This window comes from Sminthopsis crassicaudata, chromosome 4, assembly GCF_048593235.1.
Source record: "Sminthopsis crassicaudata isolate SCR6 chromosome 4, ASM4859323v1, whole genome shotgun sequence".
Lineage (NCBI taxonomy): Eukaryota > Metazoa > Chordata > Mammalia > Dasyuromorphia > Dasyuridae > Sminthopsis > Sminthopsis crassicaudata.
Genome location: NC_133620.1, coordinates 29,089,397 through 29,113,912, shown reverse-complemented (window position 1 = coordinate 29,113,912; position 24,516 = coordinate 29,089,397). Strand labels below are relative to the sequence as shown.

General features: G+C 50.7%; 1 protein-coding gene across 5 annotated transcripts in view; it reads right to left on the bottom strand.

Annotated features, from left to right (window-relative positions):
* The window catches only part of EIF2B3 (eukaryotic translation initiation factor 2B subunit gamma), a 78,762-nt gene that overhangs the window by 10,830 nt on the left and 43,416 nt on the right, over positions 1 to 24,516 (bottom strand). For all 5 annotated transcript variants that reach the window (XM_074266089.1, XM_074266088.1, XM_074266091.1 and 2 more), the window contains 5 exons: positions 19,343 to 19,432; positions 11,394 to 11,521; positions 10,440 to 10,630; positions 7,547 to 7,624; positions 6,931 to 7,079 (listed from right to left, as the gene is read on the bottom strand). In XM_074266089.1, the coding sequence (XP_074122190.1) occupies positions 6,931 to 7,079; positions 7,547 to 7,624; positions 10,440 to 10,630; positions 11,394 to 11,521; positions 19,343 to 19,432 (636 nt within the window). The remainder of the gene's footprint in view (positions 1 to 6,930; positions 7,080 to 7,546; positions 7,625 to 10,439; positions 10,631 to 11,393; positions 11,522 to 19,342; positions 19,433 to 24,516) is intronic.

Here is a 24,516-nt window from a genome sequence, read left to right as displayed (position 1 = left end):
TCCTAAAATGATGAAGTCAGATCAGTTCAAGTCCCTTCCACTCCGTGGATCCTTCTGTCTTCTTTGCTTCATTCACATCATGCTGTTACCTTGGATATCCCCCAAAGCTCTGTCCTAAGCCCTCTTCCCTTTTCCTTCTGTATTCTCACTTAGTGACCTCATCAATTCCTATGGATTTCATTATAATCCCAATGTAGATGATTCCCAGATCTGTTTCCAGACCAATATCTCTCATCTCCCTTTCCACATGACTGACTGCCTTTTGAATATAAAATGGACACCTGACATCCTAAGCTGAATTCTTTTTTTGTTAAACATATTTCCACATTTATTATGCTGCACAGGAAAAATCAGATCAAAAAGAAAAAATTAGAAAGAAAAAAGCAAGCAAGCAGAAATAACAACCAAAAAAGGTGACCACATTCAGTCTCTATAGTCCTCACTCTGGATGCAGATGGCTCTCTCCATCATAAGTCTATTGGAATTACCTTGAATCACCCTCACTGTTGCAAAGAGCCACATTTAGCTCATAATGTTGCTTTTGGTTCTACTCCCTTCACTTAGCACCAGTTCATGTCTCCAGACCTTTCTGAAATCATCATCCCTCTGGTGGCTTCTTATAGAACAATAACATTCCGTAACATTCATACACCCATAACTTATTCAGCCATTCCCCAACTGATGGGCATCCACTCAGTTTCCAGTGCCTTGCCACTACAAAAAGGGCTGCCACATTTTTGCACATGTGGGTCCTTTTCCCTTTTTTATGATCTCTAATCTGAATTCCCTACCCCCAATCTTCCTAATATGCTATCAGATTTTGTTATTTCTACCTTCACAACATCTCTCCTTTCACTCACAAAGGGACTGTACTTCTTGTATGGACTATACGACAAGCTTAGCTTATAATAGCACTTTGGCTAGTCTCCCCCTCAAAGTGCACGAGGGGGTTTGCCTCTACTCTACTTTATCTTAGCTTCTGCCCATAGTGAGGCTGTTTCCTAGGAAGATACCCTGGGCTCAGCAGAGAAAGAGGTTGGTGAACACAAATAGAGCCATTCTAGCCGGCCTAGAAGGTTCATGAGACAAATAGGGAGAACGTGCTCTACAGCCCCTCCTTAGAGATCCCTCCCTTCTAGCTGAGGCTACAAACTGGTATCCTCTGAGCTAAGTAATACTGATAGACAAGGAGAGAAGGAGAAGACAGCACTTCAGGCAGAGGAAAAATTCTGGACAAAGATATGGAAAAGGCTAAAAATCAAGTTCAAGGGAATAGTGAGCAGTCCAGTTTGGATACAATTTGGGGTCATGAAGCAGGAGTTAAGGTTAAAAAAAAGTCTGTTTGGATCTAGACTGTGAATAAAATGTAAACATTTGGGGTTTAAATACTGGAATCAAGTGTTTACATTTTATTCAAGAGGCAATGGGAGCCACTAAATATACTTGAGCAAAGCAGTAGTACATTAGGAAGATCTCTTTTGGCAAGATGCACTAGAGTGGAGAGAGAATGGCAACAGAGACGTTGGGAGGCTGCTGCCATTACCTAGGTAAGAAATGATGAGACAAAGTCTGAACTTGCCCCACCAGCTCACTGATGCCCTGGAATCACAAACAGCGTCATCCTGTCTGGCTCGGCAGACTCTGCTCAGCCGTGCTCAGAGCCAACGGGTACACAGCCTTCCCGTCTATGTTGGCCTGTGTGGGAATGGCTGTGATGGCCTCGGCAGTCCACTCAGAGGCCCAAGCAGAGGCAGTGCCTGCTGACTGTCAGGGCAGGCTTGGCGTCCTAGGCACTGGCCTCCGCTAGAAAAAGAGACCATACATGGATGGGTGAGAAGCTGACATGGCGTACTTGGAATCGGCTTGCTCCAAGAGGGGACAATTATCTTCATATCACTCAAGTCTTTCTTCATACTGGACTCACTCCGCTTCCATTCCACAGACTTCCCCAATGCTGTAAATAAGGGCAATGGGGCCCAGTAGGGAGGCTTGAGGACCTTCTGGGGCAATTCGTTATTCATATCTTTCTTTGGTTTTTGGTCTCAAAAACTCAGTAAGTTTTCTCATTTGAGAGACAGATACCTTAGAAATGAGACAAGGACATTTCTCTGCAAATGCAGACCCTCTCCCTTAAAGGCTTGGCCCAGATTTAATAGCTGAGGCGGGATTAGTCCTCAGGTGACTACATCTTAATTATTTTCCTAAATTACTTGAGCCATATAAGAATTACCATGAGTAATTAAAATTCAAATGACACCCAATAATTGAGCGAAGCCCACTGGGTGCTGCAGAATGCCTGATCTTATCATCCTGACGAATGGGTAATGGGCGTACGTGGGCTGTGGGCAGCCTTTTAGGCCCAAAGCCAGGAGACAGCTGACATTCTCCCTGCTTCTCTAGTCACGGCCTGTTCTAGCCTGGCAAGGAAGGCTGCCCTGAGTTACATCCAACAAGGGAACGAAAGGCCCGTGGGGTGCGTCGGGCACTCTCCCGCAAGGCCCTGGGATGGAGCGGTGCCTGAAGTGAGAGCAGGCGGATCCCCGGTAAAGCCCTTACAAAGCCTGCTTGACATTGGTTTGCTTTTCATCGCCATTCAGGAAAGGTCCAGGCTGATCTCAGCCACAGTGCGGCCGGGGAGAAGAGTCAAGGGCTGCTCAGAGTCTGGCATGCTCCACAGCCCCATCTGGTGAAAGCCTTTCAGGGGTCACCCAAGGCCATCCAGGGCCAGGGCAGTGACTCAGTCAATCAAGATCTGACATTAGTGAGCCCTGTTCAGATTCCATCTGTAGTACCTAAGCAGATTTCTGAGCTAGCTGGATGCTTAGCTCCAGACTGGTCATACTCACTCAATGCCAACTTGCATGTCTCAAGCATGAGTCTGGCCCGTGCTGTAGGTCATTTTTAACAATGACTGGGCACCGAGTCACCTGGGGAAGGCCCATCCAGGGAGTGGGTGAGCACAGTGGGCAGGGAAGGCTACCACACTAGACTGCAGAGTCAGTCTGCGGCCCCAAAGAGCTCCCGGGGCTGGAATGCTGGGGTTGAACTCCCATTTGTTCTCATCAGCCACTTTTTCTTTATATTGACATGACTACCATTAGGTCTGCTTTACTTCCCAAGTAGAAAACAAATAAAAAATAAACCCAGATTAAACCCTCCCTTGTAACTAGTAAGAATAATCAAGCCAAAAATGACAGGAAACGATAATGATAAATACTGGAGGGATGTGGGAAAGCTGGGACACTAATGCACTGGTGGTGGAGTTGTGAATGGATCCAGCCATTCTGGAGAGCAGTTTGGAACTAGGCCCAAAGGACTCTCAAGCTGCAATCTCAATGCTGAGTCTGGACCCAAAGAGATTATAAAAGAGGGAAAAGAACCCACATGTACAAAAATGTTTGTAGCAACAAGGAACTGGAAACTGAGGGGATGCTCATCAGTTGAGAAATGGCTGAATAAGTGAATGTTATAGAATAATATTGTTCTAGACAATTCTCAGATGATGAAATTGAAACTATATCCACTCATATGAAAGTGTTCCAAATCACTACTGATCAGAGAAATGCAAATTAAAACAACTCTGAGATACCACTACACACCTGTTAGATTGGTTAAGATGACAGGAACAAATAATGATGAATGTTGGAGGGGCTGTGGGAAAACGGGGACACTGATACATTGTTGGTGGAGTTGTGAAAGAATCCAATCATTCTGGAGAGCAATTTGGAACTATGCCCAAAAAGTTATCAAAATGTGCATACCCTTTGACCCAGCAGTGCTACTACTGGGCTTATTTCCCAAAGAAATACTAAAGAGGGGAAAGGGACCTGTTTGTGCCAAAATGTTTGTGGCAGCCCTTTTTATAGTAGCTAGAAACTGGAAGATGAATGGATGTCCATCAATTGGAGAATGGTTGGGTAAATTATGGTATATGAAGGTTATGGAATATTATTGCTCTGTAAGAAATGACCAGCAGGAGGAATACAGAGAGGCTTGGAGAGACTTGCATGAACTGATGCTGAGGGAATCAGTGCATCAGCACTAGGGGATCATTATACACTTCAACAACAATACTGTATGAGGATGTATTCTGATGGAAGTGGATATCTTCAACATAAAGAAGATCCAACTCACTTCCAGTTGATCAATGATGGACAGAAACAACTACACCCAGAGAAGGAACACTGGGAAGTGAATGTAAACTGTTAGCACTACTGTCTATCTACCCAGGTTACTTATACCTTCAGAATCTAATACTTAACGTGCAACAAGAAAATGGTATTTACACACATATATTGTATCTAGGGTATATTGTAACACATATAAAATGTATGAGATTGCCTGTCATCTAGGGGAGGGAGTAGAGGGAGGGAGGGGATAATTTGGAAAAATGAATACAAGGGATAATATTATTAAAAAAAATTACTCATGCATATATACTGTGAAAAAAACTATATAAAAAAAAAGAATATTATTGTTCTATAAGAAAGGATCAGTAGGCTGATTTCAGAAAAGTCTGGGGAGACTCACAGGAACTGATGCTGAGTGGAGTGAGCAGGAGATAATTGTACACAGCAACAACAAGATTAAGTGAGGATCATCTGTGATGGACTTGGCTCTTCTCAGCAATTCAGTGATCCAAGACAGTTCCAATAGACTTGGGATGGAAAATGTAATCTGCATCCAGAGAGCTCAATGGAGACTGAATGTGGATTGAAGTGTACTATTTTTAGCTTTGTTTTTAGTTCGCTTTTTCTTTCTCGTGGCTTTTCCTTTTGTTATGATTTTTCTTTCACAAAATGATAAATATGGTAATATGTTTAAAATGATTGTACATGTATAACCTATATCAGATTGTTTACTATCTTGGAGAGGGGAAAGGTAAGGGAAAAAGGGAGAAAAAATTTGGAACACAAAATCTTACAAAAAAGAATATTGAAAACTATCTTTACGTGTAACTGGAAAAATAAAGTACTATTAAGAAAAGAAAAAAAAAAAACAATAATCAAGCCAAGAAATATCACACATTGGCCATGTCCAAAAACGTGTGTCCCATTCTGTTCTTTCATTCTCTCTGTGGAGCTGATTTTCTATGGGGGAGGAAAATCTTTCACAAACAAATTCAGATAGAGCAAATACAAAGCAATTTTGTTTTGGGGAAAAAAGACTAACAATCAGGAGGGACTAGAGAGGCCTCTTGGGGGACACTGCCCCAGAGTTGAAGAGGCTGAACTGAGGAGGGAGCAAAATTATTCTTTAAGGTATCCCAAGCTCAAAGACCTCTAGTGATGGGGAACTCACTACCTCCCAAGTAACTAATTATACTTTATGATAGTTCCAACAGTTCATAAATGGTCTTTATCTAAATCTGAAACCTGCTTCTCTGCAACTCCAACCCACCACTCCTGATCTAATCCCCGTCCTCTACAGCAGTCCTTCAAATAGCTGGGGCAGTGCCCCCAAGTCTTTCCTTCTCCAGGCAAAAGTTACTTCAAAGAAGCCTCGCATGGCACTACCTGCTCACCTTGGGATGCCCTTTAGCTTAAACTGGGTGCCCAGAACTGAATACACTCTCCCAGGAAAGGCCATAACAGCAAGATGAGCATCTTCCTCACTCTATACTCCAGTAGCTCTCTGACAGCATGGATGGAGGAGTCGGTCTCCAGGGAGACAGCCTGCAGCCCATGCACTATCCTTCCCCTGTGCTCTACCATTTAGGCTGAAATAGCTTTTCTAAGGCCCAGCCTCAAGCAGTTGAGGCAAGTAAGGGACTGAAACTCTCCTGGAGACTCGGCTGGCTGAGACTGCTGCCAGGGCTTCCTGTTCACCTGAGTACGGCAGGCCGGGAGGCGCTTCCGACTGTGGAAGGATAGCCTGACCGATGGCAGGATGCTCAGCTGCATCATGGAAAGGTGCTGACTGTCCTCGAGCCTCCACTACGGGGCTAAAGAAGCCCGTTCTTTCCCAGGTCCAGGACTGCCTCCTAACCAGCTTGCCCTAAGCCAAGCCTGGAGGGGATCCTGTGGAGCCAGTGAATACCCCAGTTCTCCACGTGTGATCCACACCCTTCTCTCTGCCCCGACCACCCCTTGCACCCCCACAATTTTAATCCTTTCAGAAGGATGCATCATCCCTGGGAGAAAACAAAGGAAGAGGACAACAACCAGAGCTCACAGAACACTGTGAGACTTGCAAAGCTCTTCACAAATATTACCAGAAGTTTGATCTCAAAACAATCCTGGGAATCTGGTGCTATTACTGACCCCATTCTACAGAGGACGGGTCTGAGGCAACATGCCTGGACTCACACCACTAAGTAACCATCTCAGGCAGGACTGTAGGCCCAGAGCTCTCCCCCTAGTGCTCTTCAACTGCCTCTACAAAGGTAACAGGCTCACCGTGAGGACATGGCAAGGCCTTCAGCCTGGGCCTCTGATGCATTTCTGGCAGGGGAGCTCTGCGCCTCAATCTGCCACCGGCTGCAGTGGTTAGGAAATGTGCACTGACCCTAGGCCCCCAACTCCCCAGTACCTTCTGGTGCCGCTCCCGGGGCCTTCCCTCTGAGCCCCTTCCCATCTTGGTCGCTGCCCTGTCTATGTTCAGTCTGCCAGCTCTGCACCAAACAGGAGCAGGCCTCCAAAACCCAGCCCCAACCCCTTACATGGAACTTTGCTTCCCCCGTAACCCTGCTAGGTAGCCTTTGTCAGCCTGGGAAGGATCTGCTCCTGCTTCTTTCTTGAGCCACCTTTGTTCTCCTTTGAAAGGCCCTCAGTTTCCTAGGGATCAGCTACATGGCCTGACCTGGCCCCCACTCCAGGAAGGATTCCAGACCAAGAAAATGGTTGGGCACAGAGGGGGAAATAAAGAGGAGGGGAGGCAGCCCAGTAGCAGCCCCGGGTGAGGCCGTGGTGGGGTGGGGACAGGACCTACCCTTCCTCAATGATGACAGAGTTCATAAGCAGAGAGTTGGTGATTTTCACTCTGTCTCTCAGGAGGCAGCTGGACCCAATGACGGAGTGTTTGATGGAAGTCTTCTCACCCACCTGCACAGACGGTCCTATGATGCTGTCCGCTCCGACCTGCAGAAGTGCAGAGGAGCCAGTGAAGCTTCTACCCAAGGTTTCCAGACCATCCCCCCCACGCCTCTTTTCCACCTTCCCCAAGCCCACATCTCCAAGCTTTAACTTGATGCACCTTTCTCGAGGAGAGGACAGGGCTGGTGTGGATCTGCCGGAGCTTCCCTCTCCCTAGGATCACACTTGTGAGATTAAGAGCTAAGCAGGGAAACCCAATAGCCAGGAGCTACCCTAGTCTCTGTATTTGCTGGCCACTGGCCCCACTGCCTTCCCAAGCAGGCCACACTACCCGCTGAGCCTCAGGGCCAGGGCTGGGAGGGGATGGGGAATTTCCATAACAGCTTAATTATACCTGGGGCCCAGCTGGGTCCCCGAACTTCCCTGTGCTCCACCAGGGTCCAGGTTTGAGATTTTCCCTGCCAGGAACGGCCCCTTGTTCTGTAGTGGGGTGAGGGTCCCGTCACACTCACCTGGGCTTGGTCAGAGATCTGTGCAGATGGATGAAGTAAGGCTTCCTCGGGACAGAGAACAGGCAGCAATTTGGGAATCTGAAGAAGGAAAGGAAGACCTTGTGACTCCTGCAGGAAAGCAGCTGCTAGACCAGGGCCCCCCAGACCTCTCCTTCCACTGCCATTACCTGCTTCTGGATTAGCTCATCAAACTATAGGATTTAAAGAGAGATGAAGGGCCCCTGAAAGTCAGTCATCCAGCCCAACTCTTATCACGGGGCTCCAGAGAGCTGGGCTTGGACCCTGGCCTAAAGCTGCCCTGCTAGTTACTCAATGGAGAGCCTGTGGAGAACTTATTACGTACACATTGCCTCCCTGAGAAGGCTGTGAACCCCCAGAGAACAGGGACCACATCTGTAGTTTTTGTATACCCAGTGCTTAACACAGTACCCAGAAGGCAGTAGGTACCTAATCAATATTTGTTGACTGACCTCTCCATTGCTACCCTCATGTCCCACCAAAGTCCATTTGTTTTTGAGCCCGGAGTGGACAGAGGGGCCCTGGCGCAGCCCTAGCTGGGGGAGCCTGTAGGACGAGCTTTAGGAAGCTCCTAGTTCTGACCCTCTTTCTTCCTCGGGACTCCACATCTCAGCCAGTCCCTCGCACACAGACCTCAGGCCTCCTGCGCCCTGACGGAGCCATGGAAATTGGTCCTCAACAACGCTGCGACAGCTCAGGGCAGATCACATCTCTGCAGAAGGGCTCTTTGGGAAGAGGGTTTCCTGCCCCGGGGGGAAGGAGGGTCTCCTTGTCTGGGTTCTAAGGGATGGCTAGAAATCCCACCAGCAGAGAGAGTGCTGTGGCCACAAGGAGCGAGGAGGACCCTGAGTTTGGGGAATGGGGAGCACAGCTTCCCAACAACCCTTCTAAGTCCTGGATTTTTGTATGAGCCTGCCAGCAGGCTACTCCCAATTCTTCTTCCACTCAGCTACCAAAATGGTCTTTCTGAAGCACATATCCAGCTACTTCTCCCCTACCGTCATTCAACAAATCCCAGGGCTCCCCGTCACCTCCAGGATCAAATACAAAACCTCTCTTTTGTCTTTTAAAGCTCTTCTTAACCTGGGCCCTTCTTCCCTTGCCTGCATCCTTCATCTTACCCTTCTCCACAGATACCTACAACCCGCTTACACTGGCTGCTCTCTGCACAGGACGCTGCATTTCCAGACTCCGGACTTTTCCTCTGGCTGTGCCCTTTGCCTGGAATGCCCTCTTGCCTCATCTCTGTCTCGTGGCGTCCCAAGCTTCCTTCAAGTTCCAGCTAAAATCTGACCTTTTAATTGCACATGTTTAATATATATGGAATTACAGTCTAGGGGAGGGAGTGGGGGAAAGGGAGGGAGAAAAATTTGGAACACAAGGTTTTGCAAGGGTGAATGTTGAAAATAAAAACCTATAAAAATAAAATAAAACCTGATCTTCTACAAGAAGCATTTCTAGTGCCACCTTTCCTTTACCCCCCCCCCACTCCCTGCCAGTACCTTCCTCTGAGATTACCTTCCATCTTCCTTCTGTCTACCTTGTACCCACCTGTTTGCTCGGTGTCCCCTATTAGAATACCTTCCTGAGGGCTAGAGCTGCCTTTTTTTTGGGGGGGGAGTCATTCTTTCTTTCTAAGTACAGGGGGCCTGGCAGTTAAATAAGCTGGCTGCCTTCTGATACTGGGACATCCATCTGCCAAGCCAGCCAGCCCCCTTCTCCCATTAATAAGTTCCTTTTGGGGACTCCGTGCTGGGGAAAGGGTGGGCATTGGCCAGGTGTGCTGACGGGTGCTGCCATGTGCCATGAGGTTCTTCCTGAGACCCCGCCTCCAATCCCTTTTCTGCTCCACTCTCTTTCCCCATTAGACTGTAAGCTCCTTCAAGGCGGGGACGACCTTTCTTTTTGCTTGTTTTTGTATCCCCAGTGCTTGGTACCGGCCTGGGACAGAGTGCTTTATAAAAAATAAATGATGGCTGGCTGACCAGCTGTGCAGAGTACAAGGAAGAGTGATAGCTGAGAAAAGATGGCTACCAGGTGCAGAAGAATCCCGAATGCCAGGCAAAGGGAGGTAAACGCCCTCTAGTAGACAACAGAACCCTGAAGATTTCCAATCAGAAAGAAACGTGCCAAGGCCCGAGTAAGGGCACGGAGGGTCAGCTGGCACGTGTACTTGCCCGCCAATGGACACGCACCTGAGGTATGTACGCAGCTCTGGCCAGCCTAGTGTCTGACTGCAGAGGAAGGCAGAGGTGAAGGGCGGTTTACTGATGGCCAGAGAGCCTTGGGGGTCACAGACCCTTCCTCTCCACTCCCCCCCGACTCCATGTGGGCCACCGCTCTCTGTTAGGATCTGCCCCCCACACCTCATGGCCTCTGCAGGGCCCAGGCAAAGCAAGCCTAAGCCCTCTTCCGTGGGGCAGTCCTGGTCACTGTCCAACTCTGAGCCTCATCTGTAAAACCGAGGGGCCGGACCTAGGTCCTTCTAGCTCTAAATCCTAGTTCTATGAACAGTCAGAACAAACGCCCCAACTCTTGGACCCCTGGGAGCCTCAGAGGACCCTGGGCCCAGGGTGTGAAGACCCAACCTCCTTAAGGCAGCTCACCCTGCCCCGCTGAAGCCCCTTCTCAGTTCTAGCACATCTCCCTGGAACCCCGGCCCCTGCACAGAAGCCATTGGGTGCTGGAGCCTGGCGCTCAGGAGGGTCTGATGGCCACAGCCGACAGGAAGCCTCGCCTCAGCCGGCCCCTGGTTCTTCCCGGTGGTCTCCCCTCCTGCCCTGACACGCCCGCCTGGGATTTCTGAGCACAGCCAGAGAGGAAGCCGGCAAACCCATCTCCCTCCTCAGCAGGGCCGAATGACTCACCCCCTTACCTGCTTGTTGGCTTCGATGTAGAGCCCCAGGGTGTTCACTCTAGAGCAGACCCCCCCTTTCATGACATGGACATAGCAGCTGACTCGGCCCCTAGCAAAGCCTTCCTGCCCCTCCCCTTGGCAGTCCTTCCAATAGGTGTTGTGGGGGTCCACAGTCAGCAGGTCATGGTCCTTGACAAAGCTGTAAATATCTTCAGGAGGGCAGAGGGAGGAAGAGGCAGGAAGAAAGGCATCAGCCGAGGGAGCGGGAAGGTGCTCACCGAGAGCTCCCCCCTCTCCTGCCCTCCCAAGCAGTCAGGCTGCCCCCCGCCCCCCAGAGGAGCAACTGTGACAAGTGGCCGCACTTCTAGGAAGCAACTGGCACAAGCGAGCTACCCACGGCCGCCCAGACAGAAGGTGGCTCACGAGGGCTTTGAACTCACTGACTGACACCAAGCTTCACTTTCCACCTCTATAACCAAGGGAGCTTAAAAATCAACTCCCAAGGGATGAAGATTCAGTGAAAGAAATAAGGGAAGGTTCAGCAGCTCTGCCACCCACAGCAAACCATCCACTGTGTCTGCGGTTGCCTCCCGGCAGACTCCAGCTCCTCCAGGCCTCCCTTCTTAGGCTTGGGAAGGCCCCAGAGCCCGGAGAGCAAAGGCTGGGCCATGAGAACTGGCAGCCAGGATGGGCCCAGCAGGGTGCAGGCAGGCCAGTCTCGAGGATCTGTCCCTGGAGAAAGGGCTCCTCACGCTCTAGCCACACACCTGAGCCCAGGCCCAGCTAGGCCCTCCATCACTGACCCAGCCCATGAGAATGTGAGCAACGGCCCAAGCCCTACGGGGAGCCCCCGGGAACCAGGAGAATCTGGGCAGCCAGTCCGGGTCCCTCTTGGCCAGGAGGCTGGCAGCAGAGCTAGCCCGGGGTCTGCTGCTCACGTGGGGGCCACTGCTCCTCGGCTCCTGCACTGACCTATGGACTTCTGGTCCTTCTTCTCTGGGGACTGCTCTTTCTCAGTTCGCCCCAGCAGTGATGAAGGCGAAGAGAACTGTTTCCTAACTAAGTATGGAATCAGCTCGCTCCGGATGGACGTGATTGACCTAGGAAAAAACAAGAGCCAGCCATGAAGCACCCTGGGTGTTTGCCTTATCTCACAGTGGGGCCCCCTTGGTTCTCCCCCACTCCTCCCGACTTTAACTTGCTCTGGTTGGTCTGGAGGCCCAGGCCCCTGACTACACAATGCACCCAGTTTGCTTCCCCGTTCTGAAATGCTGGCGCTTTACAACAGAGTCTTGTTGAGGAGCACCTGCATGCTGGAAGCAAATGGCATCACGCTTGCTCAGTCACCACAACAATGTGTGCCCTGTGCCAGGGCTCTGTGCCATGAGGATGCCATAGTGGAGATGGGGATCGGCCAGCACTGAGTCCTTTACAGGACTACGTTGCCAGGGTGCCCGGCGGGCAGCTCTCCCAGCTGCCTCTTCCAGGCCAAGGGGGGATGCTGGCGATCGGCAAGCCTGCCATCTGCTGCTCAGACACCGGCGCCAATGGCACCAGCTGCTCTCTCCCAGGCCAGCTTTGCCAGGGCTAGGGCTACCCTGACAGTGTGCCAGCTCTGCCCAGGCCCTGGGTGCTGAGCCGGGTGGAGGCAGCCTAGTTACGGACTGCCAGCAGGGACTTTCTGTAAGGCTGGCGACTCCCTGCCAGACTGACAAGCACGTGTTCCCCGTGGGGCTGCCCTAAACTTTCAGGCTTCAGCAGGGCTGAGACTTCTGGAGAGAACAGCTCAGCAGAGCAAATGGCATCATAGGGAAAGCTCCCCTCTGTTATGTGACACCAGACAGCATGAGTCACCTCAAACTGTCCCCAGGGATGCTCTCGCTCCAAAGGGAAAGACCGACTCTAGGCCCGCCATGTCCCCAGCCAACTGCTGGGAAGGCCAGGCAGGGGCAGGCAGGCTATCAAGAGACGAACTGCCAGGAAACACACTTTTAAATGGTTGGAGAAGATCCTTAAGCCCCCCCAAAGAAGCCTTATTTTGCTGAGGGGAAGGGAAGCCAGAGCACGATGAGGTGGAGGGAGTGAGCAAGGGGGAGCCATCTCAGAAAAGTCCCCTCTGCACAGAATTTCCCACTTTCCTTACGTCCTGGAGGGGGCCACGGAGGGGACCACAGGCATCCCTCCCTTCTGGCCTCTTGTTCCATGAAGTTAATTCCTTTTTCCTGCAATCACCATGTTTTTCTCCATTTGCTTCAGGGGATTTGATTCTGAGCAAGAAGGGAATGGCGATGTCCCTCAATCGAGCCCCTCAGCTTGTGACAAAGAGGGAAGATCACAGAGACAGTGAGGGGGCTCCAGCCAGGGCCTGTGACACTTCCCCAGGAGATACCACGATTGTGTGGAGCAAACACTAAATGCTTACTGTATGCTGAGATGGGAGAAATGTATGGGTTCTCTAAGCTTATCCTTCTGCTCCCTCTTGGGAACTACCAGAGGATGTTTCAGACGGGGACAAATGCAGGGCGCACAAATGGAAAGTGGAGGCAGAAGGAAGCCGCTGGGGATGAGTGAGAGCACAACGCAGGAGGCCGAGGGCCTGTACTTGTGAGTGCTTGAAATGGTTATTGAGCACAGTGCCTGGCACATAGTAGGCACTTAATAAAGGTTTCTTTTCTTCTCCCTGCTCCCCTTCTCGCAGTTTAACTCCCCAATTCTTCTAAGGTGGAATACATGTTCCATACAAATAAACAAAATACAAAAGATGCAAACAAATTTGGAGATGAGGATGAGCGAGAGTCAAGGCAGGCTGGAAGGGGGAAGGGGGAAGCAGCCTGGAAAGCTAAAGCTGACAACCAGGGCTGTCTTGAGCAGGGAGTGACAAGGCCTGTCAATTTGGAAAGCACCTGAAAATTTTGCTGGGTGCCGGGCTCTCTCCTCTCCTCCTTTTCCTCCCCAAGCTGGGCCTTATACTTGAGGAAGTGAAACAAGGGCCCTCAGGTACAGCCAAGCTCTATATCTGTCTGTCTACCTGTCTCCTCTCCCCTCTTAAAATATGAAAGAAATGTCCATTCCCTTTTTTCTCCCTGAGGCAATTGGGGTCAAGTGACTTGCCCAGGTTCACATAGCTAGGAAGTGTTAAGTATCTGAGGCTGGATTTGAACTCAGGGCCTCCTGATTTCAGGGCTGGTGTTCTGTCCACTGCACCTCCCCGCCCCTCAGCTGCCCCCATTCTCTTTTAAAGAACAAATGGCCCAGTCCTGGGAGAGATGGTGTTTACAGCTACAATTAAATTAATTAATTTATTAATTAATTTAAAGGGCCAGGACCAAAGATAGACACTCTTCATCACCTTGTTTCTTCTAGACCCCCCATCAGCCTCCAACGAGGGGGCCCAGTGGGGCACAGTTCAGGATGCACTCACAACACAAATGTTTCTCCTTGCTAAACCAGCGCATGAATCTTAAAGTCTGGCCAAAGAGGCGGAGGCACAGAGAATCCCAGACTCGACCCAAAGGCAATGGGCTGACCTGGCGGAGGCAAAGTCCCGGGCTTAGCCAGCCTGGGTCTCACCCTCTTGGAAGAAGCTTTCTACAAGGCCTGGCAGACTCTGAGCATGTTTCCAAGGAGGCTTGGCAAGCACTGAGCTAAAGGGACACAGGAGGGGACATGGGACCCGCAGTTCCTGGCTCCTCATGCAGAAGGGACAACTGGATCTGGGGCCGAACCTTTCTCTGGTACTGAATGACATGGAATCATCTCAGAAATCCTCACTCTCAGTAAGACTCCAAGGAGGTCATAAAACATCTTCCTCCATGCATAGCTGTCAGGAGTTAACTGCCCACAAACAGTTCTCAGAACATCTGGAAAAACCTCTGGTCATTCCAAGTGCTGATATTTTTGCTTGAGCCTCAGTCTGAGAACTGGCCCCCGCTTCCTGACTCACTCCCGACCCTCCACTGGAAGCTTCAGCACCTTGTTAATTTGGTCTCTTCTGAGAATGACGTGGTGCAAATGAGACCCCAGACTTTCCAGCCTGGTTCAGACCCTTGATTTGGTCTGTTCAAGATCTGCCCCCAGGCAAAGGCCAGCTGGGAGTCCTCTTCCTCCAGGCCCTGTGGGGGCACCATGGCCTGGCCCACACAGAGAGTTTCCTTTAGAGACAGACCCCTTCCCAATGGGACAATAAAGAGAAAGGGAATGGGAACATGGAGCCACACCCTCCTCTTTCTACTGGATATATATTTTTTTTGCCTTCAAAGAAAACAGATTTAATCTTGTGTGGTAAACAGGAAATTTAGATTACAAGGCACCGACTTAAAAGCTAAGTATTTGGGCTAGAGTATTCTATAATAGCCTCTTCTCCCCCTCTGGGTTTTTCTTTCTGGCAAACTCTTCAAGGGCTCTCTAAGGATGCAGTGTTAGTGCTGAGGCTCGCTGCTGGAAGGGAGACAGGGAAGAGCGATGCCCTCGGACCCCCTGGCTGGGGTTAGCGCTGCAGGGGAGCCTGGAAGGGGGCTGGTGTGTGGGCTCCTGCCCCTGCCACGTGAGCTTAGGAAGAGCTCGCTTTCTTTCACTGTCTCCAAATTCTGAGATCACGCGATGGGAGGAGGGAGAGAACTAGAAGGGAAGATGAGGCACATCAAAGCCTCCTCACCCCCAGTGGGGTCCAATCCCACTTCAAAGGCTGGGATGGTATTGCAGCATCACAGCCCTGGGCTGGAAAGGATCTCAGGGGCCAGTGAGTGCCCCCTCCTCATTTTCCAGATGATGGAAAGGATGGCCCTTAAAAGACCAAATGTCACTCGCTATGTAATAGGCTCAAAGCTGGGATCTGAACTCGGGCTCTGCCTCTGGGCCCAGCCCTTTCCCTATTCAACCAAGATGCAGGACTTTAGGGACTGCCAGGGAGCTGAAGCTTAACATTTTACAGGGGGGGAAACTGAGGCCCCAAGTCAAACTGGCCACCCATGACAGCTAGGGACCATCCTCAGGTCCAGGCTCTGCCAGCAGAACTCAGGGGACAGGAGAAACTTTGGGCAGGAGACCTAGAAGAGTTCTCCATGACAAAGCCCCCCTACTGTCAGCCCATGGTGTTCTCTGGGCCCACAAAATCTGCAAACCTGACCACAATGGATCAGCGTGAGATCCCCTTGCTATTCCTGTCACGCCCATTCAGTGCTGCCTGGCTAAGTCCCAGGCTCTGGACCACCTCCCAGCCGCAGGCAGGGAGAACTCACAAAACCCAATACGCTTGCTTCTGCAAAGGAGCAGCAGATCCCATTTCCCAGAGTTTTGACTGAGACAGGCATTCCTAGCTTAAAAGGGCAGCCATGTTAAACCAAACTGCCCTGGAGGGGCAGCCAGGCACCGGACTGGCTCCAGAATACTGCCCCTCATTTGCTGGCATTCATGGTGCTGCTGCTGCCCAGCTAAGAGACGAGGGTCAGCCCTGGGCAAAGCCCGTGGGCCTCTGGCCTCAGCCTGGCCTTGACTGCTTCCTCAGTGGCCCCTTTTGTTCTGAAGGGAAGTTCACACGGGAGCAGCCCTTTGAACAGAAACCTTCAGAAATTCCCCACAAGTATGGCTCCCCCCTCTTTTTAAGTGCTGCGACGGGGGAGTGGCTCCTTGGGCTGTCAGCTGCTAGTCTCAGACTAATCATCCTCCCTCCCAAGATGGCACTCACCCTGAAGGCACACTCGTGCAGCTGCCACCTGGTGAGAAGCATGTCCCAGACTGGCTTACCAAAGCAGGCCAAGGGCCCCAGGGAAGCCGCCCTCCAGGCCAGGCAGCCTTCTGGCCAATATAGCTTGAGAAAATCGTTTCCTAAGGAGTCTCACTCTATTAGTGAAGGGAGTAGCTCACACGGACGAGATCAGGCAGCCAAGTGCTAGAGACTGGAGGGAATTCTTCGGCCCACAAAACAGCGGACCGGATCCTGGGTATTTGGCAGCAGAGGACATCAGAAATGCTCCCATAGTCCTCCCAGCCTGGCATCTGGCTCAGTGGGCAGTACCAGGTGGCTGGATGCAGGGCAGCCTCCCTTCCCTTCTTTAAAGAATCCTATTTTTACTGACGCAGTTTGTTTTCACATCACCAGATCACCACAAAGCGGGGCCCATCCTCGCCTATTCTCACCAGTGGAGCTCCTGGGTCTCATCTAAATTATGGAGAAACTCCCTCCCTCTCCCCTTCCTCTCTCCTTACCATGGCTTTCCCAATGTCACTGACAATTAATTCTGACTGATTAAGACACATTTCCTTTGCATTTCATACCTTTTCTTCCCTGTCCAACTCGACCCTAGCCCTGCCAGTCCCCCCTTGCTCTCCTTGCCTCTTCCACCATGACCTCTGGAATTCCCACTCTGCTTGTAACAAATTCCCCTTCGATTCAGACCTGGTCCTCCTGTGCTCCTCTTCTTTTTGGTGCCCCTAGGGACTGGGGAAGGGACTGGCTTCCCCCCAGGAACACACCAAAACCCTGTCCGGCCTTTCCTTTACCAGCTGTCCCTTCTCTCAACACTGCCCCTGCTCCTAAAGAATGCAGCTACTGCTCTCAGAGGGGATGGAGGGAAGTGTCTGCTTGCTTCTTGCTCCCCACTGTTACTTCTACAATCCCCACTTTTCTTCTCTGACAGTGACTCTCTCCAAATTTATCACCCACTCTAGATCCTGGTGGCCCATCACTGACAGACCCCAGGATATCCCCTCTCTCTACCCTAACCCCTGCCCTCATAGAAGACTAGGACATACATGTTGGTGTGCCCTTCAATACCTCAATCCCAGCTTCCATGATGGCCTCCATCATGCAACTTTAGCATCATCAACCAATGGTAAGGGTCCCACACTCACATGAATATTCTGAAAATCCTTTAGCCAGCCACGATGACCCCTCTTTTCCTCTGCACTGTCTCTTTGTTCTCTCAGGGCCCCTCTTTCCCTGCCTCTTCTCCCAGTTCACCCTAATTTGACTTCACTTTCCCCCCTTCTCCCTCTTAATGCTATTGTTCATCTGAGCAATGAGCCAATGTCCTAGCCTCAAGAAGTTCTTTCTCTCTTGTCCGGTGGCTCACGCTTCAGAAAAAGCCCTGTGCAGGATTATTCTGTCTCCCCGCTCTGTTCTAAGTCCCACGATGCCGACTGGTTCTGCTACAAACTGTTATTATTATCAGCTGGGTCCTCCCTATACATCCCCTTTTTTGTCCTCAGTGGCTCGAGATTTGAAAACAACTTATAGAATTTATTATATAAGTTTTCTTGAAATGGAAATTTATTGCTTTAGACCTAATCCTTTCTTATGTTCTGCTATATACAAGAAGATGCTCTTTTTCTTTTTTGTATTTAAATTTTAAATGAAATTTTTAAAATATAACAACAAATGGAGAACACTCACTATGACGTCTCTCCTAATTTTATCTGTCAAACCCCTTGACATCATCCCCCATTCTCTCTTCCTTTACTTAGCTGATGAGGAGATAGCCTTCTCTTTGCCAAAGCCACCTTCTCTGTGTCCCTTGTCCCATCCCCTCCTATTTCTACTCCATGAATTCTCTTCCTCCCTTCTAATCTTCAGCCTGTATCCACATTTCTTTCTTACTGCCCACAAGTATTCCTGCATCTCCGCCATCCTTAAAATATTCTCAGTGACCCCCAAGGTATCATATGAAATCTTCCTTTCCTCTCACTCTCTATCTCCGACGGCTCTCCTTTCCGCAGAGACAATGACCAGACCCCAAGGTTGGGTGACTTAAAGAAGGGTCCAAACAGCAGTCCCATCTCCCCCTGGGATCCATGGAATCCTTGGGAGAAGTGAAGAGCACACAGCTACACTGCAGGGGGACACGAGAATGACTGGGCTCCATCCTTCTCTGCTCAGCTCCATTTTGAAAAAACCCTCCTTTGACTATGCTGGCCATTCCTGGAAAGGCCCCTGGCAGCCAGGCCCTGCCCTTGCCCGTACCAACTCAAGGAGCTCTCTGGTCTTTAAAGCCTTGGCTCCAGCTGACTTTCCAGGCTTATTACACACGATTCCCCTGTATATATTCTATGGTTGGGCCAAAGGGGCCTAATCAATCCACAAGCATTTATTAGGCCCCTGTGCCAAGTCCTGGGGTACAAAAGGAAGGCAGAACTAGCCCCCTCCCCTGCCTCCAGGCTGTTCCCACTCACTTTTTAGGGAACCTCTAGCCCCCTCAGGGGCTCAGGCTGGAGGCCTCCTTGTGGCCAAGGTCCTCGCCTCCTTGCCTTCCCTCCTTACTGGTGCCCTTCCAAATTACTTTGATTTTCTGTGGAGACTCTGAAGGTCCCCAGGGTTTCCCCTGGTCTAGTTAGATGCAATGATCTAATGTCCTAGAGGACAGGAATGGCCTTCTTGTCTCTGTCTCCCCAGGGTGGGCCAGGGCAGCCAAAAATCAATACCTACTTATCGGTTAATCACTAGTGGGATAGAGGTACACCGCGGCACCTCGTGACTTACTCTTCAGAGGCTTAAAGCTGAGCCTGTGGAAGACTCCATGAGTTTCTGAATGACGGCTCACAAGATTCTGAGACAAGGATGGATTTTATTTTCACATAAACTGAGTATGAAGCTTTTACCTCCCAAGCTTCATTTAAATAGCATTCTGCAGTCTAAAGAGCAGTGCAGGGGAGAAAGCACTGGGCTCGAGGTCAGGAAAGTCAGGGTTTAAAGATCTGGCCTCCAATACCACCAGCCGTGTAATCCTGACCAATTCAACTGACTATTATCTGCCTCAGTTTCCTCACCTATAAAATGGGGATAATAGCACCTCCTTCCCAGGGCTGTTGTAAGGATCAAATGTGATAATATTTTAAGGTGTTTTGCAAACTTTAAAGTTTTAACAAGCCACTAACAAATACTAAAAATTCAAACTCTGACGAGCTCTTCCCCTTCCCCCAATCCTTACCTGTTTTCAACCAGGAAATCTACAACGTATTTCTTCAGGCAGTAGAGATGGGCATCCACAAGACCTGTCTGGAAATGTATTCTAGGATGCCTGGGAAAACAACAAAGAGAGGCCTTAGAAATGTTCCGTGCCCCTACCAGGTCCCCTCTGGCCGGCTTCTGGGGGGCAGGCCTGCCAGGACTGTGCCCAGGAGGATGCCAACATGCCCACTTTGTCCTCAGGCATCCGGGTCCCTGAGCACTGCCTGGTAGCGGAGACAGAAGAGGCAGATGCGTGAAAAGGACTTGTGCAGCTGGGTCTCAGACTTTCTGGGGTCTATCCCTCCTTTGTAAATGGATGAAGTAAAAGGAAAAGGTTTCTCCTGCCTGCAGCATCAAGGCTGGGATACAGTGCAACACCCCAAGGTAAAAAGTCCATTTATTTACAAAAGAAGGAGCCAAAATACCCGTTGTTTTCATTGCTTGTGTCAAGGCCACAGATCGAAGCAAAGTCCAGGCCCAAAGGGATTTCTCTTAAGGGCAGATCTGACCCATTACTCTCTCCATCAGATAAACTGAGTGACTTCCCAGGACCAAATAACCCCCCTCAGTACAGCTGGTTTACCACCTTTAAGAAAGATCCCAGGGGCAGCTAGGTGGCGCAGTGGATAGAGCACCAGACTTGAATTCAGGAGGACCCGAGTTCAAATCTGATCTCAGATACTTAACACTTCCTAGCTGTGTGACCCTGGGCAAGTCACTTAACCCCAGCCTTTAAAAAAAAAAAAAAAGAAGAAGAAGAAGAAAGAGCCCGGTCCCAGCCCAGGAGCAGCACTGTGCCCGGCTTTCCTGCACACACCACACGACCCTCACACTGCCCCCACTGCCTCCCGCCGTTTCTGGCTTTGATCCTCTATCCCAGCTGCACGGAGTACCCGCCTTCCTCCTCTCCTTTTCTCCTCTTCTTGCTCATTATCTCCAACATAAAACTCTGGCCTTCATCAGGAACGCACAGTGGGGCTCTGATCTCACAGGATGCCCCACTGAGGGCTCTCCAGGCAGGCTTCTTATACAGTCAGTCCTCCCTCTCCCACCTCGATGCATTTACACAAGCTGGGTCTCATGCTTACAGTGCCCTTCCTCCACAGGCTGATCTATCAGAATTCTTGTTTCTTTCGAGGCCCATCTCACAGGCCCCTCCTCTCTGAAGCCTCCTTGGGTTTCCTTGCACAGCAGGAAGTGCCCTCGCCTTCCTCCACATCCTCCACCTATTAGACCTGGGTTTGTCCTCTCCAAGGAGAAGGTAAACCCCTTGGGACCAACTCCTCTTCATAGCTACAGCCAAGCACAGTGCAGGCAGTGACAGTGACGGGGGTAACTTACACTAAGCGCTTTGCAAATTTTCAATGCCACATAAGTGTGCACACACACATTACCACTGGGGAACTTTTCACTTTAACAGTTCAAGGCTGCCTTGCCTTGCCCCATTCATGCAGCTTGTCCCAAGGTTTAGAACACCTGAGGTGCAAGAGCCTGTGGTCAAGGGAGGCTCCTGTTCGCTCTCAGGGACAGCAGGAAGTGGGTTCGGTCCACACCTTCTGCAAGCTCCAGAGAGAATTCTTTCTCCCCCACACAGTTCTCAGAGGCGTATGGCTGACTGAATAAAGCCGTTGTTAAACCACTCACTACACATGAGGAAGTCCTGTACACAGGGCAGGTACCCTGTGACCTTTACCCTCACATTCCTCCCTTTCTTGTTCTTCCAAACTGAGAGAAGACTGGCACATTGAAAGACTCCTGGCCATCGGGACTCCCAGATCTCTCTTCAGCCTGACACCTGATGAAGAAAAGGCTTGGATGGGGACATCCCTGACTTCAGACAAAGGTGGCAATGGCTCTTGTCAGACACGACAACTCGGATAAGGGAAGTCGGTCTCAGGACAGATCAGTGTTGGTTCCCAGGCACAAGGCCTGGGCGGCCCTGAGGCATAAAGTAGGATCACCTACATAAACATGCCCCAAACGGCAAGAGCTGAGAATGTGACAAGGTGGAGGCTAATGTTCTCCAGGCCCGGGAGGTTGCCGACCCTGGCCCTCACTATCTAGCGGAACTGCGATGCATTAGGCCGTTCGAAGCTTTGCTTGAGTTCAAAGAGAATGCAGTGTATAAATATTTGCATCACCAATATTGGACAAAACAAAACATCCTGAAGAAGTGTGGAGCCAGGGATAAAAGCGGCTCTGGAAAACCCCACCCACAGAGCACCGCAGACCTCAGAGAGGCCAAAGGAAGGTTTTCTCCAAATAAGTAATTACTGTGGTTAGGACTGCTCCCCCCGCCCCCAACCCTTCCCTCTCCTCTGCTCTCTTGACCTTCATTCCTTCCTAACTAGGCCCTAAGTGACCAGCCACTTAACCTGGCCCCAATGCCCACCCAGCCTGCCCAAGTCCCTGAAGGGGGCTGCACGGAAGTGGGCTGGGGGCCAGGATGCAGCCTGGGGTGCAAGCTGAAGTTGGGTCAGCTCAAAACTCAGTCCAAAGGATTCTGGCTTTTACTAAACAGAGAAGAGCATTAAAATTCATCCTAAAAGATGTCCTTGCCCCTGCTTTGCAGGTTTCAATACTACTAAAACGACCTCAGCTACAATGATTTAAGAGGGTGATGGGTATGCTAGCTAGGGCAGTCCCGAGAGCGGAGGGAGGGTTTCACTCATCCAGCCTGATGACATTCTCTCAGTGACACAAAATGGCCTTTCCCAAACAGAGCAACCGCCAAAGCCTGTGTGGGGGACAAGGGAATGGGAGAGGGTAATGATGGAGGGAGCAGAGGACAAAGCCCTGCCCGCTCCCCTGTCCATGCTCACAGGCCAAAGGCCTGATGGTTAATGATATCACCTGGGAAGGCTGCCCAGCTCAAAGACCATTTCTCTACCCAAGGACAAGTCTCAAGGACAGCCTGCAGCCTGGCCTTTCCCCTGCCTCTGACCCTCTCAGAGCGGCTCCCTGGGCCTCTCACATGCTTGGGAGTGCAGCAGATAGAGCACTGGGCCTGGTCCAAATCCAACTTCAGGCACTTATTAGTTGTGTGACCCTGGACAGAGCATTAAACCTCTGTCTGCCTCAGTTTCCTCATCTGTAAAATGCCCCTTCCAAAACTGTTAAGAGGATCAAATGAGAATGTCATTGTAAAGTGCTTTATTTAGCATAATGCCTTGCACACAGTATGCACTATAAAAATGCTAGTTATTATTATTATTATCATGGAAAAAACTAAGCTCCTGACTCTGAGGCGGCAGTGACCCCAGTCAAAAGGGTTGGAGCTCTTTGCTGCCCAAAGGAGCCTGGACTCAGAAGGAAAGGTGGGATAGTTTCCAGAAATATTCTCAAAAACTGGTAACTACAGTGAATGGAATGAACCCAATTTCTGAACAAGCGCTCTCACCAGCCCGAGGTTCCCAGGGAACACTGGCTTGTAAAAGGGCAGTCAGACCAGGCAGGCAGGCAGAAAAGGATTCCACTTCTCACCCATCTCTGCCCACAACCAAACTGGTTCGTCTCTGAGCGACAGAAATTAGACCTAATTACGACTGGGTCCGGGCTGTCGCCCCTCCCAGACTCACAGCAAGCTCTCTGAAGACAGGGACTGTTTTAAATTGACCTTGGGATCCTCGGCACCTGTCACGGAGGAGGTTCTTACTAAGTATTTGTCAGCTAGCGGGTACGGCAACAGCCTGACCCAACAAGCTTCCTAAGTCTCAGGAACAAACAACTAGAAAAGCAGCCTCCCCAGTCCCCTCAGCAAACACTGAGCCTGAATTCTGATGGATGGACCAAGCCATTGGCGGTCAGCTGCTTCTCAGAAGAGAGACGAGGGCAAGAGGAGTCACAGCACAAGACCTTCGGCCACGGCCAGTGCACTGATTACTTTGCTTGATGGTGGACGCACAGGGAGAATGAGTCAGTGGGAAGTGATGGGGGCGGGGGGATATGGGAAAGTCTCATGAGGACTTTAACACTGTCCCACGCTCTGAAGGCTACATCCAGATTCAGGGCACCCCAGAGCCTGGGGATGAGGGGAAAAGTGGAGGGTTCGAGACCAGGAGCAGCAGACAAGGCAAGGACTGCCGGGATTTGGGAGCTGGCTGTAGGAAGGATGGCGGCACCTTTGGGAGAAATAGCAAAGAGAAGCAGTAGGTGGGCCTGCCATCAGGGCCTCTCCCCTGAGCACCACAAGTCCTCCGGGGAGGCCAGGGGAGACCTGCAAAATGTGGACATGGAGGCTTCATGAGGCCGAGGTCTTCTGTCCCATGCGACACTGCTCCGAAGGTACAGGGCAGGGACTTGGAAAGTTAGAGAGCCAAGCTTCTTAGGGGGCTTTCTCAAGCAAGGCTGAGCCCTAACCCAGCATGTCACTCCAAACGGAAGCCCAAGACCTCCGCCACCGCCCGCCAGCTCAGGACATGGCTCTGCCCTCAGCACTGGGTCCTGTGCCGCCTCCCTCGGACACAACACTTGGCCCGGGGGGGGGGGGTTGGTGATCCCATGGGTTTGGCTGGGCATCTGTGACTGGGGAAAGGAGCTGCTACCCCGGGAGCAATTGTTTCAGCATGCCCAACAGAAGGCCCATCAACGTGGTTCTAGAAGATGGTTTTAAGGAATCAAAAGTCGAAAGGAATTTCATACAATGAATTTCAAAACTCCTGCACCACAACCTCCTTGGAAATGTTGTGTCTGCACCCCTTCACCTGCTCCCCTCATTAAGCAAAGCTGCTCCTGTGGCTCTGAAGGAAATCGTCACTCGCTAATACAAATAGTCCTCTCAAAAGACTTACAGATATATCCTAGAATGTTCCTAAGATGTCATTTCTGGCTGGCATGGGGGAAGGGAACAAAGTCAGTGTGGGGCTCTACATCTTCATGCCCTGAAGCCGGCACGCTCAGTTTGGGGAGACGTCAACAGCCAAGCATGGAGCTTCCCCACTTGTGAGTAAAGGATTGTCCCAAGAGAAAGGGTGAGCACACATTCAGAGATGGGAGGCAACCCAAGAGCCTCCAGGGGAAGGCTGGGCCAGGGAGAGAGAGCTCACTTTCCTCTCCAAGTGTATAAGTGAGGTCTGGCTGAAAGCAGGGAGCCCTTTGCACAGACACGCCATTTGGAGGTAGCTCAAAGAGCTGGATTCCAGGCCCCGTCTCCAA